This window comes from Python bivittatus, unplaced genomic scaffold (assembly GCF_059951505.1).
Source record: "Python bivittatus isolate LINGU-HERP-01145 unplaced genomic scaffold, Pbiv_v1 ctg000510_np1212, whole genome shotgun sequence".
In the NCBI taxonomy this organism is placed as follows: Eukaryota; Metazoa; Chordata; class Lepidosauria; order Squamata; family Pythonidae; genus Python; species Python bivittatus.
The window spans coordinates 2321372-2339259 of record NW_028277081.1 but is presented as its reverse complement, the minus strand read 5'-3'; the positions used below and the strand labels follow the sequence as shown (position 1 = coordinate 2339259).

General features: G+C 55.4%; 2 protein-coding genes across 4 annotated transcripts; both read right to left on the bottom strand.

Moving 5' to 3' along the window:
* Nucleotides 1-462: 462 nt before the first annotated feature.
* Nucleotides 463-7428, bottom strand: YBX1 (Y-box binding protein 1). 2 transcript variants are annotated; one of them, XM_088147661.1, is made up of 8 exons: nucleotides 7030-7428; nucleotides 5640-5703; nucleotides 4240-4273; nucleotides 2754-2843; nucleotides 2305-2607; nucleotides 1987-2069; nucleotides 1621-1904; nucleotides 463-837 (listed from the first exon to the last, which is right to left on the bottom strand). In XM_088147661.1, the coding sequence occupies exons 1-7, from the start codon at nucleotides 7268-7270 to the stop codon at nucleotides 1652-1654; spliced, it is 1068 nt and encodes a 355-aa protein (XP_088003787.1). In that variant the 5' UTR covers nucleotides 7271-7428; the 3' UTR covers nucleotides 463-837; nucleotides 1621-1651. The 2 variants fall into 2 exon arrangements, with proteins under 2 accessions (XP_088003787.1, XP_088003788.1); XM_088147662.1 differs by having other exon boundaries at nucleotides 1621-1886; nucleotides 7030-7425.
* A 1243-nt stretch (nucleotides 7429-8671) lies between these two features.
* PPIH (peptidylprolyl isomerase H) lies at nucleotides 8672-17249 on the bottom strand. Of its 2 annotated transcripts, XM_088147671.1 has the most exons (10): nucleotides 17015-17249; nucleotides 16857-16921; nucleotides 16082-16105; nucleotides 15721-15765; nucleotides 14498-14540; nucleotides 12708-12800; nucleotides 11399-11486; nucleotides 10180-10220; nucleotides 9237-9319; nucleotides 8672-8770 (listed from the first exon to the last, which is right to left on the bottom strand). In XM_088147671.1, exons 1-9 carry the CDS (start codon nucleotides 17078-17080, stop codon nucleotides 9251-9253), a joined length of 534 nt encoding a protein of 177 aa, XP_088003797.1. In that variant the 5' UTR covers nucleotides 17081-17249; the 3' UTR covers nucleotides 8672-8770; nucleotides 9237-9250. The 2 variants fall into 2 exon arrangements, with proteins under 2 accessions (XP_088003797.1, XP_088003796.1); XM_088147670.1 differs by lacking the exons at nucleotides 16857-16921; nucleotides 17015-17249 and adding an exon at nucleotides 16371-16773.
* Nucleotides 17250-17888: the final 639 nt, after the last annotated feature.

The window sequence follows — 17888 nt, the reverse complement described above, 5'->3', positions numbered from 1 at the left end:
TTCCCCAAATAAGAACACCTGGATACACAGAATCTGGCGGTTGAGAATGGTCCAGATGAAAGAGTAACTTCTGCAACAACCTGGAATCCCACAAGAGTTAAGGACAGCAGACAGACACGGAGACCCTTGTCCTCTGCTATCTGGTCTTTCCTTGTGGGGGTGAATCTGGGACATCAGGCTGATTTTCAAATCACCATGAACAAATTCACCCTGGGAAGGCCATCTCCCTACCCCAAAATTCAGTTGTCAAGTCCTGATGCATGCAAGTCAATTTCTTGTATAACCTTCTGGTTCAGCTCCAGGGATTCCCCAACTCATCCCCCTTTAATAGTCCAGAAATTTATTGGATTAGTATCTCCTCAACGCTTTCTGTCCAAAGGTTAATTTCAACACTGACCGCAATGAACACAACTTACTGCCGATGGCCAGTACAATCAGAATCATAGCCAGACCACACCAAGCAATTCTTAAGACCTTTATTAAGAGATGCTTGCAGTTTGACGTGAAAAAATCAGGTGTATATTTCATACAAATTAAAAATGAGGTTCTTAAAAATCCCAACTTGACCAGATATGAAACAATTTAAAAACCTTTAAAGGTGTATTGAGAAAAAACAGGCCTTTAAAAAACATGTTTGTCGCTCCCAAAAGGAGGAGGCTGCTTTAGGTAAAAATAATAAAAATCCACGCTGCATAGATAATGCAGAGAGTTCGAGTTATCTGGTCAACAGCAAAAAGCAAGCACTTAAGGTCTTCAGTTCCAATTCTTCTGTTCATTTCTTATTGCTGGAATTTCATATTCTGTTTATTTCATATTCTCTCTTCTTTGATGACTAAACTGAAAATAGAAAAAAAGCCACAAATAACATTACCTTGCCCCCACCCCATAAAATAAATGGGGGATGCTGATTCAAGTTCTCTGTGCACAGCGAAAGCCATTAAACACAGAGTTGGCAGATGCACACGTCGTCCTAAGCAGGCAAACAAAACACGTGCCGTGACAGGCAGCCCTGCTTTGTCCCTTCCGTTTGTATCTTCCAGTAAGGCCTGGAGCTCCCGTCTCTCCTCTGAGAACGGGGCCAGAGAGCCAGATCACGGCACTTCTACATTCACCACAGCAGAAATCAACAGCGGGGCTCACAGGGAAAAAGCATTCTTCCAGTAGGAAAGAATGGCTACAGATACGTTGCTGGGTGTGCATGATGTCCAAACAAATGAAACATATTCTGCATCAACAGGATGGCCTACTTTATGGAATATACCATTTCCCAAATATCAAGCTCGCTTTAGTCTAAAGCGTGCTGTAAACCAAATCACACTGCACTACGTCTCTGAAAAACCAAACTCTCCATGACTTAAACCACCTTCCCCAACCCGGTATCGTCCACAAGTGTAGGGTCTGTATTATCTGTACCCTCTGAAGAGCACCAGGTTAAAGAAGGCTGGCTTAATATTCAGGTATTTCAGTATACCTGAATACTCCAGCCACTCAAGCTCAAGGTGGGGGTTCTTTAAAGCTTCCGGCCACCGGCCCCATGAGGCTGAGCTCGCGATTGCAGTATCTGCAATCGAGGCAGCATGGCTGTGATTTGGCAGATGCCGGTTCCTAGGGCAAACTCACCCGGATGATGGTAGAGATGGTAAGCCGGCATTTACTCAGCCCCGCCCTGCTCGGCCTCGGGAGCGGACGTGTTCTCAGCTGATGGTTCGGCTGCCTTGGTCTCTTTGCCATCTTGTGGTTTAGGGTTTTCTGGGCGTCTGCGTCGGTAGTTGAAGTTACGACGGTACCGACGCTGAGGTGGCTGCTGGCCCTGGACCTCATCTGCTTGGTTCTCTTTGTCTTCTTCATTGCCTTCCTCCCTGGGCTGTCGTTGACGAGGAGGACCCCTGAAAAACCCAGCAAGGCTTGAAACATTTCACCTCGGCTTTTAGGGCGAGAAACCCTTGCAGCGTCCCAGGGCGGGAAGCACGGCCTGCTGGAGCTCACCTGCGATAGCGCGGTCTGTAACCCCGATACAGGTTCTGTCTGACAGGCCTGCCTTGCTCTCCTGCACCCTGGTTGTCGGCGCTCTGCAAGACCGAAGAGGGATGGGCTGAAGCCTGCCCGCCAACCGCCCCCCGGAGGCATCTTCTGCATAACCTCCCCAGGACAGAGGGCAACAGCATATGCACAAGAACCCCAGCATGCATTCCCACGCAACCCTGCCTTAGATTTCTACATGCCCAAGAACGTTTTAATTTCACAGCATCCCCCTCCCCGCAAACCAACAAAGAGCAAGCAATCTTTATAATCAGTAAGAGTTACCTCCACTAGATCTCCTTGCACAGGAGCATTGGAATACTGCGGTCGCCGGCCGTAGGGCCGACGCATGTAGTAAGGGGGGTACCGCCTCCTGCGGTAGGGGCGGCGCTGTTGGGACTGCCCTTCTGGCAAGTTCTCTGACCCCTCATTCTTTTCCCCACTCTCACTATTTTGGTAATTTTGCTGGTAGTTGCGCGGAGGACCTCTACGTCGAGGATATCGTCTGTACTGGTTACGGTCTGCTGCGTATTTACTGCCTTGCACTGGAACGCCGCCAGGACCTGTAACGTTGGCTGCCTCTGCTCCCTAAACGAAAAGCCCCCCGTGGGAAGAAGCATCAGCTGTCTCCGCACAAAGGCACCCCAGCGTCCCTCTGAGGAAAGGGGGCTGCAACCCAGAGGGCAAGGTGCAAAGACACGCCCCCGCTGGCGAACCCTGGCTCACCCACCCACCTTTTCTCCTTCAACCACATCAAACTCCACAGTTTCTCCATCTCCTACACTGCGAAGGTATTTCCTGGGGTTATTCTTCTTTATAGCAGTCTGAAGAGGAAACATGGAAGACGTTAACCCAAGCGGCTAGGATATACCGAGGAAGAGTTTTCTGCATCTGAAATACACTCACAAAAAGCTACGCCTGAGAAGAGGGTGGGGTGGAGGCAAGCATGGCCTGTGAGCTGACTGAAAGATCAAGAAGAAATACATGACAGAGACAGACAAGACCAGGAATGTGATCGACTACTAGGCTTTCAAGGATACAGAAACTGGGGGCTATTCTTATGTTTCCTCTCACAAATCTGTATCGTTTGTTCAGAAATACATACTAGAATGTCATTAATTTCTTTCTAACTGACCGACCCCTGAAGCCAATCTCTCCCCACCCCCACTTGTGTTCTCAATGTCAACATTATCACAACTCCAGGGCCTCGTTCCTCAGCGTGATAAATGTTCACCTACATGGAGCCCAAACAAGAAAGCAGCAGTCAGTTCAGAGAAAATATAGTTACTCAAGAGTGAGAAATGGATGGAAACGTGTTTCAGCTAGGGGGACCTTCATGAACCCAACAAGTAAGAATTACGCATGCCCTGATAGCAGAGTTGATCTGAACATAAAGAAAAGGCTAAGTAAAACTCAACAAAAATCTCTACAGTATTTCTGTATCAGCAGCTTTACAGTCAGGAATGCTCTTCCAGGCTCCACAGTAGTATATCCAGTTATCTTAAATGTTTTTAGTGTTTTGGTTACACTTTTGAGTACCTCTTTACTGCTGTGAAGGCTGATTATATTCTGCTGGCTACACTGCTGTAGGACTAGCACTGCTGTTACTTCAAAGGGACACCAATTCACAAAAATGACAGACAGGAAAAAGTAGAAGCCAGAAAAGATCCTTATGCCACAACAGTATGAAGCCCCCCGCAAGGAATGAATGTAAGAACAGATTATAAAAAACAAAACAAAAACAAAGAAAAGGACTTTTTGAAGTTTGCCAGAAAATCTAATTCGAGACAAACCAGGCCGTGACGCAGAAAGTCTGTTCTCAGGGACAAAAGCACATGGAAGCCTGAAGGTGGCAGGGCCAGGACAGAGACCAACAAGCTCACAGGTGGTTACAGGAAGCAGAGTCCACTTGGCAAAGTCCACGGTAGAAAAATAATATTGAGGAAACAACCACATTTAAGAAATAAGTAGCTGGAAAGAAATGTGCTGTTCTGCTGGACATGTGTAGGCTCTCAGAATTGTATTTTGGCCATCCTGCACTAACTGAGATCTCCCATTAAAAAAATCACTGTTTAAAAAAACCAAAACTCCTCTTGTTCTGAGCTAACACTGATTTTCTCCCACAATTCACTTATGTTCTTCCATCTCTTCTAGTAAGGCACAAATGCTATTGTTTCCTCAAAAACTAGCAAATCTGGCTGCATAAACAAATAATCTCACCTGGTGGACAAACACATCTTCCTTGGTGTCATTCCTGCAAAACAATTCAGAATTCAATTCAGAAAGCATGACACAAAGAATCAACATTCCCTGGCAAGGAGTGGTACTAAATCTGGATCGAGGCCAATCAAACGTTGGGCCCTGCCAAGGAGAAAGATCACTCCCCAGTCTACACCCATGACTTTCTTGTGCTAAAAATACAGGAGGAGACTATTACCTTGAAGTTTCAGATTTCTTCTTTGCAAACTCTTGCAATTCTGACTACTATTAACAAACAGCTAAAGCTGAAAGGTAGTTCAAGCACATTTTGGGATATGTGACAGCTCTTTTCTGCAGAAGCATTTTCACAAATATTTGATACAAAGCAACTCGTAGGAATGCAAAGGCCAACAAAGAAAACGTGTGTATATGTGGGTACACACGTGCATACATACACGTGTACAATCTTAACTTTCTGAAGATAATTTCTACTTTCAGGTTGTTGTTGATGTAGAAAAAATAAACGCAATTGGGATTTCTGTGCCTGAAAAGTGCCAAATATACTCACTAGCCTGGCCCAGCCCAGATTAATTACACCACTTGGCATAAGAGAGAGGCCAACAGCTGCAACCAGGTACGAAACACAGAGCTTTCCATAAAAGCGCCGCTGCGTTTTGCCACATCATGCAGCTGCACGTGGGATCCGCTACAGATGGGACACATTATTTAAGCCTCTTGCCCAAGGACAAGGATTTTGCATAGAGAATGGCAGGTCACAGGATGTTCCGGCCACCCAAGGCAAGGGAGTTTCGGTACCTTCAGACACATAGCACAGTATTAAGAGAATTAGAGAAATAAGGGGGAATGCCCAGAGACTTGACTGAATTGAAAAAATCTTATTCTTCAGAACATTTGTTGGGCATTATTTATAAGTGCTGGTGAAGTATGACTCAGAATCCAAACAGGCCAAGGAGTGTACGATTAAGTGGATGCAAACGTGGATGCAGTAACAGAGATAGCACAGTGGGGATTTCAACAGAAGACTGAATTAATTCAGTACCCTTAGCTTTATGTGTGATAACTGCTGCAAGCACATCCTCTGCTTACTGGAAATGTCACCTGATCCCTTCAATGGGAGAATGGCTAACTAGTCTGAACCATAAGAATGGGAGTGCACACAGGCCTCTAGATGGGCCTTCCCAGGCCAGGTGCTATGCGGACGCTCCAATCCCTCACACCTCATCTGGTTGGGCGGGGGGAACTAACAGCCTAACACATCTGGTGTGGTCCATATTGGCGAAGGTGAGCCTAATGTCTGGTCTTGCCCTCAAGAGAAGACAGTTACAAAGTGAAAGTAATGAACGTCACTCACTCCCCTCAGTTAAAACACACACACACACACACACCCCAACCCGGGTCACCTGTTGATGAAGCCATAGCCGTTCCTTACGTTGAACCATTTCACTGTCCCCAAAACCTTCGTTGCTACAAGAGAAAAGGTACAAGACAAGTAGAAACCAACACAGGCTCAAGACCTCCGTCCTCCTTTACGAATGAGCTTTCGCTTAAAAGCCCCACGCCAGGACGCGCGTTTATCGCTCAGCCTCGGCCGCAGAGCCTTTTCCACCGTAGATAAGCGACCCGTCTCCCTACTGGCGGGCCACGCGTCCGAGGGAGCGAGCGAGTCTTCCGCCGTCGTCAGAAAGCCCCGACAAAGCCCTCTCCGCACTGGCAAGGATTCAGAGCAGAGAGAACGACAGGGCGCGTGGAAAGCCGCAGGCAGGGCGAGCAGCGAGCGGGCCCCCGACGCGCTGCCCTTCGCTCCTGCGCGGAACCGCCGCACCGCCCAAGGTCCCACTTCAACCGACCCGCGAACGGAACGCCGCCCGCACACCGAACCGCAGCGCGTTCTTCCCTCGCAGCCTAACGGTGCCGCCAAACTATCCAGTCCGGGCGGCGCCCCTCGGCCCTCCCTCCGCCCGGTCCTGCCCAAGCGGAGCCAGGGCCGGCCGCGCAGCCCGCCTTCCCCGCCCGGGAGGGATGGAGGGCGGCGGGCCGGCCAGCCCCCCCCGCAGCCGGCTCTCGCGCGGCCATCTGCTCGCAGAGTCCGGCCGCTGACGCCTCTCCCGCCCGCCCGCAGGACCGCCGCGGCGGAGCCCCCGGCGGGCCCCAGCGCGCATGTCAGCGGACAGACAAAGGAGGGACGGGGGCAGCCGCCGCTCCCGTCGGCCGGGGCGCGGAAGCGAAAGACAGACGGCGGGGCAGGGTCCAAGCGGGCCGGAAGGGGCCTCGGCCGGTCGCGCCCCTGCCCGGCTCCCCGGCCGAAGGGCCCGCCCCCCCCGAGCAGATCACGCCGAGCGAGGCCGGCCCAGCCCCGCGGGGACTCCCGCGCACGCGCAGAGGCGCACACAAAGGTTCCGCGCGCGGCGGACATCTTGGGCCACCGCCTCGGCCCCGCCCCCTCCCACGCGCTTCTCCTCCCCCCAACGCCACTCCGCGCGCTCCGTCCAGCGCAGGCGCGCTGACGGGAAAGAGACGAGCGAGCGAAAGAGCGCGAATCGCCTCAACCGCCGCAGCGCGCGCCGGACCCGCGGGGGGAGGAAGGGAGGGTAGGAGCAAAGGCTCCCCGCGTCCGGCCAATCAGGGAAGCGAGGGAGGGGGCGAGGAGGCGAGCGCGAGGGGCGCCGCGGCCAATCAGCGAGCGGGGCGCTGGGACGTGCGTGAAGTGTGGGGGGGAGAAGGGCGGGGGAGCTAAAACGGCACGCGCCGCCCGCAGGCCCGCCCCCACGCGCGCTCCGCTTTCTCCCTCACCGATGACCTTCTTGTCCCCGCCGGCGGGGGGCGCCGCCAAGCCCAGGCCGCCGTTGGTTCCGTTGCCGCCGCCGCCGCCGCCTCCGCTGCTGCTCCCGCCGCCGTTGCTGGGCTTGGCATCCGGGACGGCGGGCGATGGGGCCGTGGGCGTCGCCAGGGGGGCGGCCGCCGCGGGGGCGGCCGCCGGGGCCGACAGAGTGGCGGCGGAGGGGGGCGCCTGGGTCTCGGCCTCGCTGCTCATGGCGTCGCTGACTGTCGATGGACGGTGGTGGTGACTGGCTTTCGCAGCAGCAGCGCCGCCTCCCGCGCGGTGTTGATGGTGACTCGGGGGCCGGCCGTGGGCGGGGGGGGCTGCTCCCTTGCTCCGGGCTCGCTGGGCTCCGCTCTCCGCTCCCGATACCGATCGAACTGGCCACAATGGCGGCGCGCACTCACTAGCCACCCCTCAAGCGCCGCCCCCTGCTTGGCGCTCATTGGCTCGGGCGCGCTGCCTGTCAGCCGCTGCGCAGTCTCATTGGGCCGCGGAGGCTGCCCGAGGAGATCGCTGGCACGTCTTTGGGTCCGTCCGTCCGTCCGTCAGAACCTTCGCTCCGCTATTGGCTGGCTGCCTCGACATGCCCCTCCCCCGGAGAGCGGGCGTGCACCTTTATGCTCGCTTGCCCCCTTGCGAGGCTCCTGATTGGCCCGGAGCCCGACCTCCCCGCCCCCGGGGAGAAGCGCAGGCAGGAAATGCCCTTTCCCGGGCTGGCCCCGGCCGCGGCGCACGTGGCCGCGGAGCTGCTCGGGGCAGCCCGTCCACCCTGCGGCGGTCCCGCGACCTCTCCTTCGCCCGGCGGTTTCCCTGGGGGCACGTCGCCGGAGCCCTCCCGCGGCCCGGCGCCCTCGAGGGGCTGCGGCCCCTGTCGTCCCCAGCCGGCGCTCCCGAGCCCGGCTGCGGGGAAGGCCGATCGGCCCTTCGCCTCCCCCCTTCCCGAGCCAGCCGGGCCGCTCCGGGTAAGGAGCGAGCGGCGGCGTTGTCACCCTAACTCCGGACGCGACTGCTCTGCCCGGCCCCTGGAGCCTCTCCCCGCGGGGAGATGGACGCTCCCCGGTTCTGCCGCTGAAAGCTCGCGCCGACAGCCCTCGGCCGCGTCCCGCTGGTCGATTCCCGGAAGGAAAGCCGGCCGGGCGCCGCGACCCCCGGCGGGCTCCTGGGCCGGCAGGGAGCTTTCCCGAGCGGGCAGGCGCTCGGCCAGGCTCCCCGATTGTTCGGGACATTGCTGCCCCGGTAGATCTGGATGCGGGACGCTGGCGGTGGGCAAATCCGCCGGAAGCCTCTCCCGGGAGTCCCCGGATCGCGGTCCTGAACCCGCGGAGGCTGCCTGCTGGAGGGCGGGGAAGAGCCGCGCCCGCCCCGCAGCCGTCGGTCGGGAACGCTGCCCTCAGCTCAGCCTGGAGGATCTCCGGCTGGCCCCTCTTGAGGAGCAGGGGAGGGAGGGGCAGCAAGCGCCAGCGGGGAAGAGGCCGAGCCGTTCGAGCAGGTCCCGAGTTGCGCCCCCGCCCCGCCATATGCGCGATCCCCACGCCCCGTGGTGGGTGGGCTCCGTGCCCGGAGAGACCGTCCCGGCCCGCCCCCGAGGCACGCTGGCGGAGAGACAGGCGCTTCAAGAAATCTTTTTATTTACAGGGGCAGAAACATGGAATGTGGGAGGGAGGAGGAGCAGTCAGGAAATGGTTGGGATCCGGGATGAAGAGAGTGAACCTGGAATCAGGAAGAGGCCGACAGTTAGACCCTGGTCCCAGCGCTGGATTTTCCCAAGTCCGAAGAGGACTTTTGCAGCATCTGGGGCAGGGCCTGCCTTGGTGGCTTCACCCCACTCAGCGCTGCAGATGAGGAGGGTCCCAGGGCAGGGCAGGGCAGGGCAGGGCAGCACCATCCCCGTTTCCTGGCCTCCGGAGAGGGAGACTCTGCGCCAAGCTGGACACGGAGGACACCTGCGCGCTTCGCTCTGTGAGCATGCTTCGGTGCTTGAGCTGTCTTTCAGCAGCTCCCTGGCTCTGAGAGGGCCTCCCCATCCTCCAAGCGTGCCTGCAGTTTTCACCCACCCTCGTCTGCCGAGCAGACACAGAGACCCTCCCCTCCCTTCTTGCCCATGGAGCCCCTCTTCTCCCTCTCCCCTCCCCTCCCAGAAAGCAGCTTTGGCTGCCCAAACTGAAGCAGCACCTACCTGGGGCTCCCCGGCTACATCTCTCCACACTGGGCAATCACCACTGGCAGCTTGGGCTTGTTATTCGGCCCGGTGGGCACGTTCTGCAAGAAGCACAAAGCAGGTGAGCAGCTGTCTGGAGAGGAAAAAGAGGTGCTGCAACTCGGCCCAGAGAACCTGAACGCAGATCCTGGGACAAGCAGATTCAGCTTGGAGTGGCATACACTGTAACCATGTTTAAACTGGGTTTGCCAATTGCTCGGCTCTGCATTCTGCAGAGTCAAAGCCCAGGGCTGGACTCACTCAACACTAACCCCAAGGAGCCTTAGTTCAGTGACTCCAGAACACAACCTGGAGAAGAGTCTTTCTTCCAAAAGAGGACTCAGGAACTGGTGCCCTCCAGCTGCTGCCCCTATTACAACCCCCTGCCTGGAACATCTGGAGAGCACCAGGATGCTGAGTTCCTAAGATCTGAAGTTCCAGACTCACACCATGGAGAAGACCAGAGATCTTTGGAGACCCAGTAAGGTTTCGTCTGAGAACGATGGGAAGACGATTCTTCGGTGGAGACCCCCAAACCCAAGGCATTGGCTAGGGCTTGGACTGAGCCTGCGGCCAGGGTAAAGATGATCTCTCGCAGCCTTGCTGCGCAATCGTCACTTCCATTTGGGTTCTCTCACTTTCTCTGGCTGGGTTACACAGCAGGACCAGGAACAAGCAGAAAGACTGAGAGGTTATGCCTCTTGGGGACAGAGACGTGGGAATCGCCAGTGGTTCTCTGCCACCTGCGGCTGCCCCTTCTAAGCTGACTCGGCACGATTTTAATCCTAGCCTCAGGCTAAAAAATGAAATGAAAACAAATCTTCCTTTAGAAAACAAAACCGCCTAATTCTGCGTTGGTTCTTGGATTGTGCAATTTCATCCCAAAGCCAGAGATAAACGTGAGGGGGCAGCTGCGACTTACTTCGATTTTTCTCATGACTAGCAGTCCGTCGATTATTTTACCTGCCAGGTTAAAAGAAAGAACAGAATAGCCTCAGTGTTTCAAGCAAAAATTCATTAGCCAAAGAAGAGCAATGCTAGTGTGCTTTTTAATTTTTGAAGGGGGAAACGGGAAGGAGGGTAGGGGGCTAGGGTTTAACTGCCCAGAGAGTCCCAAAGCTGAAGTTCCGGGAGAGAACCCTGCTCCAAAGACGGCCATCAGCAGAGTCCCAGCGCGAGGGGAAAACTCAGGGAAAACACGCAAAATGAAGCGTATGAGCCCATCTGTGTTTCAGGTTGCCAAGCGCCGAACAAATGTTACCCAAATTAATCTACCAGCTTGTCTCTGACGAAAGGAGACGAGGGCAGATGAGAGACTGCGGCAGAACCTTCAAAGGAAACGGGGGGGGGGTTTACAGCCCCTTCATTTATTTATAAGTCACATTTATAGGCAGCTGAAGTGATGCACAACCAGTCGCAGAGCAATGCAGAGGTGAAAGCAGGTGATAATCCGGGGACTGATATCACCGACACCTTCAGAAGCTCCCGTCAAGGCCCCTACCTTTCCTAACCTATTCCTGGGGAGAGACCAGGCGCTCAGGGCCTGTTGAAAAGACGGCGGGGTTGGGGTAACTCAAACCTCTAAGGGGATCTCCTTCCATTCTGGGGATTGCCAAGAGCAAAGAGGGGCTGCCCCCCAGCAGGCCGTGTGACTATCCATCTGAAAGGCGGGAGCTTCCAGGTGATCACCTCTCAGCCCCGCCAGCCCCGGTGCCCACTGAAAAGGAGCCCACAGAAAGGTCTCCCTCTCCTTGCAGCAAGCGAGCTGCGATCTGTTCCTATCGGAGACCAAGGGATCTCCTGCTGCTCAGTAAAGAATGAAGTTCTGGATCCCCTTTTGGCCAACAGGAACGGAATCTCCTTCAGTTGAAAGATCCCAAAGCCACCCGTTGTGAGGGGTTGTGGTCCCAAGGCTGCCGGTGGGCAGCCCAGGACAGGATCCAGAGATGGGAGGAAGGGGCAAAACGTTTCAGGGAGCAGAGAAACCAGGATCCGAGCAGACCCTCCCGTGGCGGTGCTGGAGATGTGCCGTGAATTCTGGCCAAGGGGGATGGCCCGGGCCTGAACGCCCCAGCCGGGGGAAGTGGGGCGTGTGAGGACCCCGGGGGTGCCTGGCCTCCACCCAGCCAGCAGTGACTCACCAAAAACCACATGCTTCCCATCAAGCCAGTCGCACTTGGAGCACGTGATGAAGAACTGGCAGCCGTTGGTGCTGGGACCACTGTTGGCCTGGGGGAAAAGCCCAACACGCATCAGGCGAACGAGGGCAAAGGAGGAGAACGGCCTCCCTGCTCAGCGGTCAACTCCGCCCCCGAACAGATGAAACGCCGCCCTCCCCGCTTGGGGGAGACAGTTTAAAGTTGCTTCGTTTTAGGGACATCCCATTCAAAACTTTTGGGGGGGTGTCATGGGGTGGAAAGGGGGGCGGTGTTTTGGCTGGTCCCATTAGGGCGGCCTGATCCAGGCCCACCCACCCAAGCCCGGCACCTGGCCACTGCTTGTCTGCCGAAGCTGAGCAGCGCTGCGGCTCCTATAAATAGCACCGCTGGGCAGCCTGATCAAGGCTGTTACTGGGGCAGAGGGGCTGGGGGTTAACCCTTTCCTCTCGTGCCACCAGCCCAATGAAAAGCCCTTTTCAAGCTCAGGGGTTCACCTCCAGCACAGGGAGGAGGAGCCCTTTGGGGCTGACCACGAGCACAGGAGGAAGGTTAAGGTCCCCGCCCCTCCTGCTGCCTCCAGGAGCTCGGGGGGCTGAGCGGGGCCCACTAACCTGGGCCGCCCAGAGTCTACGTGGCAGGCCAGAGAGGGGGGTCTTGAAGGGGCTCCGTGGCAGCAGACTCCTCTGCAGAGGACAGCAACATGGCAGGAAGGGGTCAGGCCCACAGGAGGGGAGGGCAGGGGAGGAGGGAGTTCCTCCTCAGTGGGCCCTTGCCATTCAGTCAGTTGCATGCACAGAGGGAGGGCACCCGCAGGAGGAGCAAGTGCCGCTGGCTGGGGGCTACATGGAAGAAGAAGGGAAGTGACCAGGTCAGGAACGGCCCCAGCAGCTGCGCCCAGATGGCATGCTAACCTTAGCTCCGATTAACCCTCGCTCAGGGCTTTCACGAGACTGAGCGTCTTTGTGAATCTAGCCCCTTTGGTGAATTTGTGGTTCAGCGTATTATGCCATGCAAAAAGGGGGTGAACGAGCTCCCGAATTAAGGAGGCAGGGTGAACCCCACCAGCCAGGGGATGGGCGTCCCTTAAAATCCAGCCCTATCCACTTCTCGCCTTGGCAGCCAGGTGGAGAAACCATACCCCGCCAGGAGGACAACAGGGAACGTGCAAATGGCTCACAGCCACCCAAGAACAATTGCCCGCCCCCCCGTCTACAAAATCCTGCACTTGGGCTGTTTGCACGAGTTCTTGAAGGGATGCACGAGGACGGCTCAGATTCTACTTCCAATTTACCATGGAGAGCAAGCCAGGCGCAGAGTGTTTCAGTTTAAAGTTCTCATCGGCAAAGGGCCCCCGATAGATGCTGGCCACTCCAGTACCATCTCCCTGTTGAGAGAGAAGAGCAAGGGATCTCCACGGCTCCAGGGCCATAGGAGCAGCGGAAGGAAGGAGGGGAGAGGAAGAGGAAGGGAAGGGAAGAAGGAGAAAGAGAAAGGGAAGGGAAGGAAGGAGGCAGGCAGGCCCCATGAACGATGGGGGAGTTCCCTTGGAAAAAAATATGTAAAACTGCTTCTCTGAATTGAGCCTGCTATAAAATAGTTAAGACAAACTTTTTAAAAACAGACATTCTAACAGTGCACAGCTCACTCACACACACACACACCCCTCCACAATCACTCCTTCCTTATTACTTTAATAAGCTGCGTTAGAAATTAGCCCACTGAAGGACTTTTTCTTCCTGGAAGCCTTTGAGAGTGAGCCCCACCATCTTGCCAGCACAGCATCGGAGCTAACGAGTTCAATTTGCAACCATCTTAGTTTCTGCAACGTTGATGTTAAGTGGCAGGAACAAAAAGGAGAAGTTCAGAACATCCACTTCCTTCCAACAAATATTTAGCACGGTTTCTACGGAACTTCTGTTTTCCCCAGAAATTTAGCTGGGGTTTGTGAATGAGGATACCAGCAATGGAAGTCCAGCTCCTTCGTGGGGCAACTTCCACTCTTATCTGCAGCTCCAAGGGAGCTGGGGGGGGCTTTCTCCCAGGACAAAATAACAGCCCAAGGCTGGCTGCTCGTTCTCAGAGGTGCTCAAGAATTCTCTTTCAGGGACAAGATGAAGACTGCGGGAGATCTGAAGGCCGTTGCCAGAACAAAAAAACATTTTCTAATTGTCCATAAAAAGGAGAGTTATTCCATCAGCGAGCAGAACTTGAAATTTGGATTGCCTGGACACTGAAATTGATGTTTAAGGCAAAAACAAAGCAAGCTCTGGAAACCAGTTATATGTTTCTTCCCAGTTTGAGGTTCTCCTTCCAAACTGGGGGGCAGCTGGAAGAAGCAGGACTACCTTCTAGCATACATGAATACTTCCTGGTGTGCTCTTAATTCCCACCCCACGCTCAAACAATTACTGAATTAACCCAATTTCTGAGCTAAGACTATACAATAAATGAACCAAACAGGCCGGATTTGCACCCCCACCCAAGTTCATCAGGATTAAAACTGTCATCAGCATTTAACTGTCTTGATGAAGAGTGTTGTGTGAACTGGCTACTAATGTAAATACACACGGTTGCAGCCCCACAGTTCTGTGGTGGATCTAAGGAACGTAAAGCAGTCTCTGCCTGCCAGATGATCGTGCAGGGGAGCCACATCCTGTTGTTCTGTGTCCCGTTACTCAGAAGATGCAGAATGGGCAATATGAGTCATCCTTCCATGCCTTGTGTTCTGGGCTCTTTAGGCTTCCAAAAGAAAGTCCCGTTTCTTTCAGAAGCATAAAAAAAATATTGGGGGAAAAGTAGACCAGCTCCCCACCCCAACCCCCCAGCCAACACAATTTGATTATGGTCACTGCCCAAACTTCAAGGTGGGGGGAGCTTTACAAAATTTTCTGAACCCTCCATTCAGGATCTTTTGTTTCGGGTGGGTGGAAGATGCTGTAGTCCGTTTGGTAAATTCATGTATGGACGTGTGTGTGTACACGTACACAAAATAAGGGACTGGCAAGAATTACAAACGCCAATTTCAAAGGCAAAGCACCCATTTTCCGCTTGTTAAAAGCAGCAAAAGAGCTTTGTACCTACGTTTACAAAATCACCTCCTTGGATCATGAAATCCTTTATAACCCTTGAAAAGAAAAAGAGAAAAGATATTATCAGGCAGACATATCAAAAAGCTACTCTTAAACACCAGCCTGGGAAGTTCACAAATGGGTTGGAAAAACCCAGAACAGGAGTTCATTTCCACTTAAGCAAAGGCCCAGGGTTTCTTTCATCCCCAAACCAACCACCCAGGGGTGTCAGCGGCAATGTAAAATAGCTTCAAAACTGGATTTTGTTTTCCACATCAGTTGGCAGAATCCTCAACAATTCTGAGAAAACCTTCCCAGCTTTGCTTACAGCAACAGTTCCTAGATTCAGGCAGCCCCAAACTACATACATTTGATGACATGGGCTAAGGTAAGTGAAAGCAGCTTATTGATAACCTGGTTAGCCTTTAAGGTGCCAATAAACTGCTTTTAGCTGCACAAGACTAACGTAGCTAGCTACCCCTTGGGAGGTTTTAGGTGGGACTCTCTGCCCCAGGAGGTGGTGCTGGCTTGAAAAAGCAAGTCTGGATAAATGCAGGGACAAGAGACTCCCCAAGGACTGCTTGTTTCTGAATCCCCTGCTGTTGGGGCACAATCAGGATATGCTACTGCCTTCCTGTCTTCCCAGGGACATCTGGCATTACGGCCACGGAGAGAAGCAAATTTGGGCTTTAGAGGACACCTTCCGGGTTTGATTCATCGGCAGTGACCTAGCGGGCTTCTTGCATTTTTAATGTGCTGGGCGAAGGATTAGAAAACCATAAAGTTGGAAGGGCACGCAAGGACCAGTCCCTCCATCACACAGCAATGAGCAGGAAAGCCAGTTAGATCATTAACAGTCCAGCGGGAAGACTGAATTCATTCCCCTCCTCCCTAAAATAGGTCTCTTTTCAGATCCCTGGAGATCCCCGTGCTCAGAAGCCCCAACCGGCTGGGTAATTCTGGGAGCTGTAGTTCCAATCCCACCCAAGAGAGCACAACAGTCCTCTGCTGAACGCTTATTTATATATTTGATTCAGAGGCCACCCAACTCAGTAGGTCTCTGGGCAGTTTACAGCTTTAAAAAGTAATGAAACTCATCTGAACCTCCCTCTCCAAACGTTGTTGGACTCCAGCGCGCCATCAGCCCAGCTGCCGTGGCCTGGAGGGACAGGAGCTGTAGTCCAAGCACCCCCAGCAGTGAAAAAAGTGGCCTTCCCAGCTTCCACGCCAACATACCTGTGGAAGGTGCTGCCTTTGTACCCGATAGGAACGCCATCTTTCCTGGAAGACAAGGAAGCAGACGCTTAGAAACTGGAGCTGCCATGACATCCGCACCTCCAAGAGGCCTTGAACGAATAGGATTTCTCCGGGTCCAAAGAGACCACACCGCCCTTCGCAGGCTGCCCCTCCTCGCTGTCTTGTTCTGAAGCCAGAGAGACGAGTCACCCCTTCGAGCTCTCTGGAAGTGGCCGATTCCCTCAGCGGGGAGCGTGGCCCCAGGAGGAGGAACCGGAGCCGTGCTGCGAGTCTCTCCGTCCGCTTCCAGCTCATTCAAACGACTTTTGCTTTTGGTGAAAGATCCACAGGACCGGCCTACCTGAATTCGCCCGTGCAGAACTGCCTGGAAGAAAGAAAGGAGAGAAAGAAAGGGCGGAGCGTTGACCTCGCACCCAGGGAGGAGCCGCCCGTTCGCAGCGAGGGTTCGGCGGCGTTCAGCGAAGAGGGCGCCTCGATCGGCGGCCGTGTCTCGGGGGCGCCGGGCGAGAGGGGAAGAGGACGACGCCTCCCTCGCCCGCCCGCCCAGGTCCGGCCCCACGACCAGGCCGCGTCTCTGCACGCGAAGGCCGGGCTGGCGCGCTCCCCGCCCTCCGTCCCGCGTCGCCCACCTGGGAAAGACGCGGGGGGACCCCACGCCTTCGGGGCGGAAAGGGGGATTTCGCCGCGGAGGGAAAGGGCGACGCTCCGAAGACAAGCGGGGGGGGGGGCGCCGGGGTCCCCAGGAGCAGATGCTCGACGAACGGGGCCTGGCAGGACGCGCCGGCCGGGCCTGGCCTGGGCCCGCCCGCCCCCAGGGCTGAGCGGGGTCCCGGGGCCCTCCGGCCGGGCAGAGCGCGGGAGAACCGCAGCTGCCCCGGCCTTCCGGGGCCCCCGCCAGCCCCGAGGATCTCAGGGCGCCCCTTCGGCTGAGCTCGGGGGAAGGGCCTGGACTCGTCCGCCCAAGCGAGCGCTGCTTCCCGGCACCCATCATTCCCAGTCGGCTGGGGAAGGCGGGGAGCGGCGCTCTGGGCTGCGCCTCTCGGTGGCGCGCGCCCCGTTCGGCAGGTGGCCGCTCTGGCCGCTCGTCTCCACGGCCCTCGCTCCCGGAGGCTCACCTGAAGTTCTCCGCGGTCTTGGGCACCACGTCGGCGAAGAGCTCCACCTTCATGCGGCCGACCTCCTGGGCACGACAGAGGCGTCAGAGCCGCAAGCCGGGCCCCGCTCCTCCCCTCCCGTCCCCCTCCCGTCCCTGCTCCCTCTGACCGGGGCCTACCTGGCCGCCGATGGTGACATCGAAGAACACCACGGGGTTGTTGGGGTTGGAAGCTAGCACCGCCATGGCGACCACCTCTGACCCGGAAGAGGAAAGGCAGACCCGGGCCTAGGGCAGCTCGGCGTGAAACGCTTCCACTTCCGGTCGCGTCGAGCGTCAGAATGAAATCATTAAGCGGGGCCGACGCGTCCTTGCGTTCCAACTCCGTCGCCGTTTTATCGAATTTTCAAATATTTGCCCCCCCAAAAAACGTTGGAACGGTTTCCAACGGAGGAATTTCACCATGGATGTGGCAGCGGCCAGAGCGACCCGCTCCAATCCAACCCCGGTGGCGTTCGGCTTCCACCGGAAATTCCCGCCTCTTCCTCTTCTCCGATCCATTGGAACGCCACCCTGGTCGCTCGAGACCCCGAAGTGCCCCTTCATTCGCGCGCGTGCGCGGCTCCTGCATTGCGCGGCGTGTCCGTTAGCAGCCTGAAGTCAATGCACCTGGCTCTTCGGCTGGGCCTCACGGGCTTTATGCAGAATATTTCCTTTGGCAAATGTGCAGAATTTATTTTGCAAATATATAAAAAAAAGGGTACGGCCACAATCTCCCAGTAAGGAACACGTTCTAAACCTCACTCAAGAACAGAGGGTTTCTGAACATGTGCAGAACCTTACCCCAGCTTTCTTCCAGATACTCCAGGACCTACATATAAAAGTGCAACGCTCGCTAACACACGCTTCCTCACTCAGAATGTGAGAAACTTTCGCCAGAGTCCCCCACTCGCTAACGGTAAAAAGTGGGCAGTGCGCCTAAAACGGCCAAACTTTCCAGCACTAGGATTCCTGCTTCTCAGCTCAGAAAAAAAGCTCATCTGCTAAACGCACC